Source organism: Sabethes cyaneus, chromosome 2 (assembly GCF_943734655.1).
Source record: "Sabethes cyaneus chromosome 2, idSabCyanKW18_F2, whole genome shotgun sequence".
Taxonomy (NCBI): Eukaryota; Metazoa; Arthropoda; class Insecta; order Diptera; family Culicidae; genus Sabethes; species Sabethes cyaneus.
In genome coordinates, this window is record NC_071354.1 from 1,115,426 (window position 1) to 1,128,140 (window position 12,715).

The following is a 12,715-nucleotide window of genomic DNA, read 5'->3' on the forward strand; positions in this document are numbered from 1 at the left end:
GTTCCACCATATTTCAGAACTATTTCTTCTTCTTTCTACACACACTAATGCAACCCTCGATGGTCACATACCTGATATATATCAATTTACTTTGACCTGACGTGAATAAAATCCCAAAATATGTCAGAATCAATTCAACCGTAAACCAACAAAAGGGTAAAACAGGGTATTTATTATATACACTCTTAAATGATTCTACCTGTAAATTGGTCGGATTTAGTTAAAGTTAGATTGAAACTACTCAAAATGCCCTTAAAGTGTACAAACTCAGATTTTGAGTAGTTTTTCAACCAAAAAATTGGTAGTAGGAACTTAAAATTGCGTTATTTGTCATAGAGAATAATTCAATTATCGGTAGCAAGTAGTCAAAATTGGTTAAAATTTCTACCCAAAGTTTGAGTTTGTACACTTTAAGGGCATTTTGAGTAGTTTCAACCTAGCTTTAACTAAATCCGACCTATTTACAGGTAGAATCATTTAAGAGTGTACACTCTTAAATAAATTTACCAAATCTGGCTTTTAGTTTTAAGCGGGGTACGCTGCGCCATCTGGACGTATACAGCACTCCTGCGCTAATAGCACGTTTTCTAGTCGCATCGTCTTTTAATTGCACGTCTGCTAGTTGCACGATCGTGCAACTAAAAAGCAGTTATCTGTCAAACTACACGTGGTTTCTCAGGTGGTTGCTATAAACAAAAATGCAGCGTTGCCGAATGCAAACTCTCTATCTTTGCCATGCGTATTGATATGTATTGATATCGATTGAGCTTAACCCTTTAACGGGCAACATCGTAAAAACGATGCGATCAAACAAATGACTATTTTTCATGAAAGTACAGACAAAAAAAGCTCAAGTTTTGATTTTCATTCAAAACTAATTATCTGGAGGTGCCCTAGGTAAGAAATAGTCCAATTTGAATATTTTTTGAAACGATGGTTTTTACAATTCTCGCGTAACTTTTCAAAAGGACCTAAGTAACAATGAGAGATTCTCTTTGTGCCTCTTCTCTTTCGGTTGCCACGACGATGCAAATGCACTTTAAAACATTTGCCTTGCATAAATCGGTTTCTGGTGTTACTAGCTAACTAATCGTCAAGAAAACTTTTGTTGAAATGCATTATTGTCGTCGTAATAATCGAAAGAGAGGGAGACCAAAGAGAGTCTCTCAATGTTACTTAGGTCCTTTTGAAAAGTTACGCGAGAATTGATTTTGGGGAAGGAGGGGAAAGAGTGGAGAGGAAGGGGGGGGGGGGGGTAATAGGTAGCTACGCTTAACAAGTTGTCGTTGTGACTCCTATCTTTTGTCCAATGCTGGAAGGTGCATGGGTCGAACCAAGCTAAAATCAGAGATTATAACCGGATTTGAACCCACAACACCTGCCACGTTCCACTTAATCTGATCTGCAAAATTAAACAATGTTTACATTTTTTACACTCGAACAACAAACAATCATGGATGTTTCCATAGCAACTCCATCAGGGCGAACTCGACGCTCCTGCAACGGCTGTCAAAAGATTGTGCCCACTTGTGCTCAATAGCCGCCATTATCGCTCATGGAAAGCTGAATACGCGGCGAAGTGTGCGTAAAGATAAATCTAGATAGAATTAACAAAAGGGCAAATGTAAACAAAACGAGTGAGAGTTATTTTTTGCTGGGCCAGCATAGGAAAATCAACTCTCACTCGGGCTGCTTACGCTTCTTCTGATATCTTAGAAAAGTCCGAACCCAAGTAACCAGTGGGCACTTAAAAAAGCAGAAATCTAGCTTTTTATTGGCCTGTGGTGCACACCTTATCGTGCAGCCTTGATCTATATGCTTATAAAACGCTATTAAAAAGCCGGTTTTGGCGAAATAGACCTGCATTAGAGCTTGGAGATTTACAAATGTCATAAAACGTAACGCCTGTTGCGTAACAATTAATCGCAAAGCATAAAAAATGGAAAAAATATATGATCGTCCTTTGTTATCATCTTCCTTCTTCTGTTATCCTTATCTTCTGTTGATGTTTCAAGATTGCTTTTTTGTGATTTTTTTTCTTTGGTGAGAATTGAACCGCCAAATCTGTCAATTACACTCCCCCATATGTGGCTTTACAGGGATAGTGCAACGCCTTTACCAGTTGAACTGTAAACAGTAGTTGAGAGTCAGCTACCAATAGCTCCACTTAAACTACCGAAATTCTTCACTCGGATGTTTGATTTGCATAGCAAGGTGGAATGTAGGGAAAGATTCTATTTTTCCCATTTCTTCTATAGATCCAATTTTGAGGGAATTCCCTTCCTTTTATTTTGTTTTTATGTGGTGGCATACATATACAGAAATGTTGATTACATGTTATCCGCTTGCATATTCCATATATATTGGCCTAGCCAGCGTTGCTGATGTTGTTCAGGGTCTGCGTGAGCATAAAAGAAAGGGAAGTATTTTTGCTTTCGTCAACACTCACTCGTTGACAGTTCGGCACGAGATTTCCTGTAAGTGCAACGTGCGAGCAGCCTACACTCAAAATAATCCACACGTCCTTTCCACGTGAAAAATCACGTAAATTTCTCTACAGGGATTTACGTGACTTTCAGGTGATTGTTATTGGAAAAAATAATAACATCTATCTGATTTTCACGTTAACGCATTAGTATGCATGCGAACTACCTGAAAATCACGTAAATAGTACAGGAAAAGCTGGGTGGAAAATATTCACATAACTTTTCAGGTAACTTCGACGTGAAATATATTTTGAGTGTACGAAATCTCTTTCGCTGCTGGTATAGGTGAACAAAAACTTCATTCGACAAGTAGTTGGCGCCGCGGTAAAAATGATGATATTTTTATTTCGAGCTGTCAAAACACATAGAAAACTAAAATCATAAGAAGCGAATTTGAATTTTTTTTAAATACGCCCCAAGTAACCACAAGCATTAACGCATAACCCCATATTGGCTGTAGCTCGGCATCGCTAATACCAGACAGCGGTATATCAGCAATTCGCATGGTTAAAACTTTTGTATAAACATTGCTAATGCGCTTAAGCATTATCGTAAATTAGCATTATTAAAAACACTATTTGCGTATATAATGTTACAATATGTTGCTTACAAGCTTTAGGACAAATCTTTAAAACGTACCATAAATGTTAATAAAATGCTTATACCTGACTTCGTTTTTGCTTATTTACGGCCACTACTCATGCTCTGTTTCACCAACTGCTGCTGTCTTTTTTCAACCAACTGAATTCTAAAATGAACTACGAACGACGATTTAAGTACGACTAATTACAACCCACTCATCTATAACAGCTGTTGTTAAGATATCAAAGGCGCCAGCAAATGAACCATGCAGGGATACACGCACCCAGGTTCAAGTCTCATTAAAGGTAATATTTGAATTTGAAATGCAAAAAAAATCCATTCGTCGTAAATAATGGAGTAACGAATAGCTTGAGAAGCTGCTAGAATCAGCGGACTTAAAAAATAAATATGAAAATATATATTTATTTTTGTCCTTTGACACGCTCGCCGAATTGATGTTTTTATATTTTTTTCGCAAACAAACTAAAAATAACGATATGTCGATAATGCAGACGAAGCGATGTTTAATTCAAGCCGTAATGGTGCTTTAGCAATTGCTATTATAATGCAGCTTTAATTTGACAATAGTGGGGCCCTTTTCCACTTTATTACTGCATTTATTGTGCATGTAAGTAAATAATACATTATATGATATACTTTGTAGCGCACTATAAAGCATTACAATTGAATTGATATAAAGCTTCGTGGTTACTTGGGGCGCTTTGGAATCAATCAAATGTTATGGTTGGGTTAGAAAATAACATATATACTTACTATAATTTTTATTTGCCTGCATTTTATTTAAAACCATTTATAATTTTATTACATAATAAATACTAAACAATAAGGACATTGATTCAGCATGCCTTGGATGAAATATTGTTATAATTTTGCTTAAAATCATTGAAATTACCTTAAACAATATATAAACACTTTCATGAATATATCTGGATCTAAATTTTTCGGCCCCGAACCTAAAAACATAACCACACACACCTAAACTAAATCCGCCCAAGTAACCACAAGCATTAATGCATAACCCCATATTGGCTGTAGCTCGGCATCGCTAATACCAGACAGCGGTATATCAGCAATTCGCATGGTTAAAACTTTTGTATAAACATTGCTAATGCGTTTAAGCATTATCGTAAATTAGCATTATTAAAAACACTATTTGCGTATATAATGTTACAATATGTTGCTTACAAGCTTTAGGACAAATCTTTAAAACGTACCGTAAATGTTAATAAAATGCTTATACCTGACTTCGTTTTTGCTTATTTACGGCCACTACTCCATACTCTGTTTCACCTAACTGCTGCTGTCTTTTTTCAACCAATTGAATTCTAAAATCAACTACGAACGACGATTTAAGTACGACTAATTCCAACCCACTCATCTATAACAGCTGTGGTTAAGATATCAAAGGCGCCAGCAAATGAACCATGCAGGGATACACGCACCCATCAGGTTCAAGTCTCATTAAAGGTAACATTTGAAATGCAAAAAAAATCCATTCGTCGTAAATAATGAAGTAACGCATAGCTTGAGAAGCTGCTAGAACCAGCGGACTTAAAAAATAAATATGAAATATATTTATTTTTGTCTTTTGACACGCCGGCCGAATTGATGTTTTTATATTTTTTTCGCAAACAGGCTAAAAATAACGATATGTCGATAATGCAGGCGAAGTGATGTTTAATTCATGCCGTAATGGTGCTTTAGCAATTGCTATTATAATGCAGCTTTAATTTGACAATAGTGGGGCCCTTTTCCACTTTATTACTGCATTTATTGTACATGTAAGAAAATAATACATTATATGATATGCTTTGTAGCGCACTATAAAGCATTACAATTGAATTGATATACAGCTTCGTGGTTACTTGGGCGGATCTCAATTTACTTGTCCTAAGTACAGTGGACCCCCGTTCGTTTGAACGATTCCTCATGCAAACTAACGGGGTTACTTTTTAATTTGAACAACTGGTAACCCGAAATACGCTGAAACCTGTGTGAACTGGCCGCCCTGATCTTTGTTATTGTTTTGGTGGTTTGTTTTAGTTGGCAGTTGCAAGTGCGAATATTGCATTTTCCGATCGGATTTCTCTCTTAATCGTTAGGAAAACGAAATGTGAAACCGAGGGGAACGACAGAAGTAAAACAGGTTGAAGATTGATCTAGATTAGCTGAGATTGAAAGATTCCACTGCTTTCCTTGTTTTTGAATGGATTTTAGTAACTGATAGAAGATTGAAACAGATAGGTGCAAAAAAAATCTTAGAACGATTATTTATCAGTGTATTAAGAATATACCATATATACATTTGTTTTCGTGTATTATTGATTAGTCCTTTGAACTGCTTTGAACGTCACATGCGTGGAAGGGGTGTAGGGAGTTGGACATTTCAAATCGCCATTTTGAATAGAACTGCGCTTTCTTAAAAAGACGAGGAAAATGGTAAATTAATAAATCTTTGTAAATCAAAAGTGCTTCTTTTTAAGTATATTTGATTTTTTGCAGGACGATTTTTGGGCTGCTATATCGAAAGATGTCGGATATATTCCAAAAGGCATACGAGATGTTTTAGAATATGTCGGTTTTATCAACGGCGCACTAGCCAATATTTCAGATGCGGAAATCAAGGCTATTGAGGAAGATGTGAAAACAGCTTCGCTCGAGAAAATGACTTTTGCTATACAAGAAAACATGAAAAAATTCGATTCCCCTTCCGATTTCCATTTTCTGTCGGGAGATAGAGCGATCATAAAATTGATTGCAGGAACCGTCAAAAAACGAGGGATAAAATATTATTTGAAGAAAAATGAAGTTTCCCTTCAAAACAAAGAGTTTGGTGCTGATCCGAAGTTAACAATTCGTCAAAAAATCGTTTCGTTTTATAGGAAAAGGTAAACTAACATTATTTTTTATTATTATTTCTGTTCTTATGATGATTATTCGAACAGGTTCCATGAAGAAGAGCAATATCAGTTGATTTCAAGTTTAAACGATTTGGAAATACAAGTGGACAGTATTCCCGGCTTTAAACAGCGTGCGAAAATCAAATGTTCCTTTTGTAGTGTGCCAAATTACATCACCTGTCAACAGGAAAAAGCAGGATCCTGGAAAATTACGAATTTTGTATCCCATTTAAAAAACCTTCACCAAATAGATTATCCTGCAGCGATGCCTAATCAAAATAAACAAGGTTGCCCGATTTCTCATAAAAAGTTAAAGACAACACATGCTTCTTATATCTCGGATTTAGAGCTTGACTGTTCAGTGCGCACGGTTAACAAAGAAGATACAATCGAAAGCAAAAGCCCGAATTTTCAAAGTTATTCTTCTTTATCCACAAATCAAAATGATTCTGTGGTGAGTGATATCGAACTTTTAGAGGTTTCGATTAACTCAAAAAGTGGACTCGATGAACAAGAAGTATCAGACAATCAAGTTTCTATCGAATATGTAGAGTATGATACTTCCGATGAAGCTGAAACCGAGCCATACGAGGAAAACTGGTCAAAAATTACTATGGGTGAGTTTCTGATCACGATGTTTACTAAGAATGAAACTCAAAAAATTTTAATTTTATAGATACTACAAGCGGTGAAAATACAAAAGTCAATATAACAACTAATGACACCACAATCGACACAACAAACCTCACAGAGTATTTAAACCAGTAGGGCACTGTCCAAGGGCCATAAACAGTGCCACAGAGTCATCGGCCACTTTCACAGATTCAACAAAACGAAGCCCCACTTTAAAATTATTGCAATCTCTTTCACAACGCTCTATGTATACCGAAGGCAAAGGAATGCGCTACACTCCTCTTGAAAAAGATTTCTTTACTTATAGGTAGGTTGTGGGAAAATAAACAAACATATAAAATCTCACCCTTCACGTTAAATGCGATAGATTCATACAGGGAGGAAAGGAATTATACCAGTTTGATCGAGCAAACGCTCCTGCTCCACATCCCAGGACTATTCAGCGATATCTAAAAGCTAATTCAGAACATACTGAAGAAGGGCGCTTAATGATTAGTGAGCTGAAGCGGTACCTGCAACGCAATGGATATCCAATGAATGTATGCTGGAGCGAGGATGCCACCAGAATATCTGGTGGTGTTGAATATAAATCCATTAGTGATACGCTCACAGGTTTAGTGGCACCGTTAGATGAACATGGTATGCCACATACTAAGGCATTTAAATGTTCATCTCCATCGATGGTGATAAGTCATCTAAAAAATAATCCAATTGGCCGCAATGTGCAACTATGCATGGTACAGCCACTGGCAGAAAATGCAGCTCCGTTTTGTGTGCAATATTTTTGTACAGACAATAAATTTTCCTCGAACGATGTTTACCGAAAGTGGACATACATTAAGGATGAATTTTGTAAAGCTGGTATACGCATTGCGTGCAAAGCCACGGATGGAGATACTCGCTTCATTGGGGCTATGTTGAGAAAAATGAAATTACCCTTAGCAAAGGAAAACGTCTTCGGTAATTGGTTTATTGCGGCTTTAGATTTAGAAGAGATATGCGTACAGGATCCAACTCACCTTGCAAACAAATTTCGTGTCAGGCTTATGAAACAGGATAAGCAAATGATATTGGGTAGGCTAACTGTTACTTATTAATAAGGTACATTAAATTCAACAAATGTATTTTAGGCAATTACCGTATTTCTAAATTACACCTTGAAGAACTCATAAACAACGTTTCAAAAGACCAACATGGGTTAAACTACAGTGACATTAACGAAAAAGATAAAATGAAGTTCCGCCCTGTAGAAAAAATTACCTCAGCAGCAACAATTGAATGCATGAGACAAAATATTGTCGGGTCTGATGCAACAGTCGAGTTTTTGAAAATTATTTCTTATGTTATATCATCATTCATGTACGAGTCTTTGACTGTACAGGAACGCATATTTAGAATATGGTAAGAATTTCCATTCAAGTGTCTCTGTAGATGTGTAGAAATTAATTTTTTATTAGGTTCTTTGAACGTACGATTAAGGCAACTAGTTGCTACATATTTGTACACAGAAGTCGCTTTTTCCGCAGATGTGCTCCAAGATTACCTCCCAATTGGCTTCGAGGTATGACGCTGGCCTAGTAAGCCAGTCGTCGTATGTTCGAATCTCGACTGGGAGAGGCTGTTAGAGTCAATAGGATCGTAGCAACTGGCCCTGCAATTGTCCTGCACTCTAACAGCTGGCTGCGAAGTCTGTTGTATAAAAACAGGTCAAGTTTCGATAACGGAATGTAGCACCTAGGCTTTGCTTTGATTTGCTCCAAGAGTCTATTTTCACGCGTAGTTGAATTCCAAAACTGGTATTTTACACGAATTTCAGAATTTACGCGGAACGTGTTTTTCGCGTTAAAAGCACTTAAATAAATATTGATATTTCTACAATTTTGTATGAATTCTATGGTAAAAAAAATGTCTACTATTTAGAACTTAATTTGCAGGCCATATAATATTTCGTTATTAGATAATTTTAGAAAAGATTTCAAGTAGTCAAGATATAATTACAATTTCAGGTACGCTCTATTCATAACTCGTTCTTGGCGTAACTGGAGTATTAAAAATTTCAACACCATTCAGCAATGTATAACGACAAATACATACTGGGGATTAGAGGTCAATGCCCATGCTCTGATTTTATATGTAATCCTCTGTCGTGATTTTGGAGTATATTTCGATATAAGGAAGTTACATAGTCAGACATGTGAAGGAATTTTTAGGGACGCTCGCGCTTTTACGTCAACTGAATCCACAGTCGTGAATTTTACGATACAAGGCTTTGAATCCAGGCTCAACAAAATACAAACCAAGAGAGACATTATGCACAGGGAAAATCATATTCACTTTCCCCGGTTTCGTTCATCAGAACCAGCCAGAGATAACATTTTACCTGATAACTTCAACATATCAAGCACTGTAGAAAAGGCCAAAAATCATGCTTTTATTTCTTTGCGGAAATTAGGACTTAAAGACACGGAAATATCCTTCGAACAAAGTATTTTTCTAAAAAAACCCAAAGACAAACCAAGCTGCGAATGTGGTAGTTTTGAATTTGTATCCATACCAGAAGTTCCTATGAACGTAGAAATTTACGATGCCGTTGACTTATTTCCAAATGTTGGTAATGAACTAAAGCTAAAGAATTCTGTCAATTTCAAAAATGTTTTTAAAATTCGAAATCAGTCAAACAAAATAGTATACGTAAAAAAGAAAACCTTTATATGGATGTTAACTTCAGGACAACAAAAGTGTTCAACTGACAGAGTACATCGGTTTCGGGATACTGCAATTGCTACAAATGACCGAAAAAAACGGAGCGCGAATGAAATATTTGCAGATATTATGATAGGAGAGTTTATCCTGTTAAAAACGAATGGCCGATTGATGATTTGTAAGGTATATGGCTTTAATTTTCTTAACGGCGAGAGTTGTTCATTGGAAAGCATGCCTGTGCATGTCCCCAGAAACGTTCGTCCAAAAGGAGTGGCCTTACAGGGAAGCTTATTTATAGTAAACGACCGCCATGGCGATTTCACATTAGAGCTAGTCGATAATATTCACTCAGTTGATATCCAAAGCTACAAGTCACATTTGGTAAAACCTTTTACAAAATCATCCGAACTTTTCTACAGTCAGAGCACTATCAATTATATAGATACGTTCAGATGAAACCTTTATATAACTGTTTTGATAAGAAATAAAAATGTTTATTCATTATTATAAAACTTATTAATATAAATTTTTATAATCCTTGGACAAAACCTACTTTAAAGTTCTCTCTAGTTTATACCTCGCCCAATATCTACTCTATCTAACAGCTGTTTTATTTTGCACTTGTTTTAATTTTGGTATAGGTAAATAAATTGCAGCGAGTTTTTAGCTACTCAAGTATAAACATTCTATAATTTATTAAGTAAATCCAATTATTAAAATATGTCAGCATTCGGACCATGGATTGCATAAATGAATCATTCTTAAGCTCTCACACGATATACTTACATACAACGTGGTATGTATCGTCATATCTCTGTCTTTACTCCATAATTACATTGAAACACTTGTATTTACCTCTAACTAGACGCTTTTACTCTTTTTAAATTGGGATCATCGTAACCAATAAAATTACAAGTAACAAAACATTCTTGATTACATCTTGTAAAATTCTGAATAACAAACGTCCATCGGTTTGAAACAGTTATAATATTTTTTATCTATTTATCTACTTCTCCCATTTCTAAATTCCAGCTGATATCACTAATTCAAATCCGAATCCCAACAGGTATTATTGTTGCGCTACTATTTGCTACTAATAAACTTTGGCGTCAGAAAACTTTATTTTTTATTCTGCTCATATTCATCTGTCCAGTTAATTTTATTTCGCCGAGAATATCACTGGCAATCCTAAAAAATTAATAACATAGTGTTGACTGAGAAAATATATATTTATTACCTATAAATACCCACCCGTTGTGAACTCGATTTCGAGATATTTTATCGAAACTGTAATTATTGCTAATTTCCATAACTTTCGCATTGTTATTGTTTCATACATCAATACAATCAGCAGTACATACCGATAACATCGGATAACCGTAGCACTGGCAAGGAAAGTATATAACATCACGGGCAATTCATATATAAGCAATCGTAACGACCAAGCAGGTTTTTTCTGTTAATATTCGTTTTTCATACCGGGAAGTGGGATTGAAGTAGGCTAAACATTTCTGATTCAATTGCTGCTTTTTATAACTCCAACCAAATGAGTTGCAGAAATTAGCGGACACCGGCATATTGGATCGTTCCGAATCAGTCTGCAGGTGTGGAGAAGAGCACACGGAGGCTGTGCTGTGCCTGTAGCCTGTACACTCCAAATCATGGCTGCGTCGTTCGTCGTTCTGAGACCCGGATTCCAACCATTCGTCCATAATCAATCGATGCAAAAAGCCTCAATTTGTAGTGATTTCTAGACCGTAACTAGGCTGGGCAATAAAAATACAAAATGCTAAGGTAACAACTTGATCAGTTTTGAGATAAAGTTGTAAATTATTACACTGCTTACACACAAATTACCTACTTTTAGCTGCAACCTGCAAATGTGAGCAAAGACAAAATGGCTCGAATACGAAAAAACAGACATTGCTCCGCTGACGTTTTGCTGTTTCTCCAAATCTCGATTGAATCAGCGTTGCCAGACCTCCGTATGCATATTAAAAACAAGTATTTTATTGCCAAGCGAATTAAATCAATTAAATAAATATAACTGTTGAAAAGTTTTCAGTTGCATATTTATTTATAAATACATCTTAAACATTTCTTTAGACAAATATAGCACTCCAATAATTCGTAGAACTATAAATGTAAATCAAATGTTGAATGTGCACTTATATTCAATATCATCTGTATAAAGATGGCAACAATGTATGTTACTATTAAAAAGTAGTACAGATTGTACAAGTTTAGTACGGGTTTTGGAATTACTAACTCTTATGCCTCTTATGCGTTGATAGAATAGCTAACTGAAGATTAAGCAGTTTTGTTAGCTTTTTCTTCGAATTTTGGGATAAATCATAAGTGCCGTTCCCCTCGTGTGAAACCGATTAAACACGCTAGGTCAGTACAAACGAATCGAACAAATGATGTCATGTTTAGAATGACATTTGAACCATTTTTAATTTGCACGTCGTGCAAACCAACGGGGTTCAAATTAAAAAGTGTTCAGATTAAAAATGGTCAAACGAACGGGGGTCCACGGTACACATTTCATTTGCAATCACACTCAAAATATATTTCACGTCGAAGTTACCTGAAAAGTTATGTGAATATTTTCCACCCAGCTTTTCCTGTACTATTTACGTGATTTTCAGGTAGTTCGCATGCATACTAATGCGTTAACGTGAAAATCAGATAGATGTTATTATTTTTTCCAATAACAATCACCTGAAAGTCACGTAAATCCCTGTAGAGAAATTTACGTGATTTTTCACGTGGAAAGGACGTGTGGATTATTTTGAGTGCACCAGTGCGCTAGCTGGTAAATTAGATTTCTAACCCGCTGCAGAAAATTTAATGTTCGCAATATTCATTTTACTGAGATTTAAATGAAAGCTGTTTTGATTTGTATGTCCGTCCAGCGAAAATTTGTAACTGATCATCATTTTCCTAGTTCGGACAGCCAAATGTAGGAGTCGCATGGGCTTCATTAGTTTTGCGTTTATTCGCCTATCGCCAATTCTTGTTGATGTTTATTCTAATAGCGGTGCAGGATTTTACGTGAGATTTTTAGAAAGAGGGAAGCATTTTTCCTTTTATCATCACACATTCGTTCACTGTTCTCAAAGAGCTTAGCGTTCAGTGCTTAATTCAGTGCTTAGCGGTTACTTGGGAACAGAAGTTTTCGGGAAGTGCATTTTCTGCGATTCGTTCTATTGAAAAGTAACCCTCTTTTCTCTCCCGTTTTTGCGTTTCTCGGTGCGTCATAACGAGATGCGGCCCTGGCTGAAAAATTTCCCTTTCCCATCACTCTCGAATAAGATCAACAACAAGAAGCGAATGAAGTTTTTGTATGCGTCGTGGTGTAGTCAGAAGAAAAAGCTTATTGAAAAT

At 36.1% G+C, this 12,715-nt stretch overlaps 1 protein-coding gene across 1 annotated transcript; it reads left to right on the plus strand.

Moving 5' to 3' along the window:
- The first annotated feature begins 6,867 nt into the window (after positions 1-6,867).
- LOC128738681 (uncharacterized) lies at positions 6,868-9,781 on the plus strand. The gene is made up of 4 exons (XM_053833998.1): positions 6,868-6,929; positions 6,990-7,696; positions 7,753-8,023; positions 8,629-9,781. The coding sequence occupies exons 1-4, from the start codon at positions 6,868-6,870 to the stop codon at positions 9,779-9,781; spliced, it is 2,193 nt and encodes a 730-aa protein (XP_053689973.1).
- Positions 9,782-12,715: the final 2,934 nt, after the last annotated feature.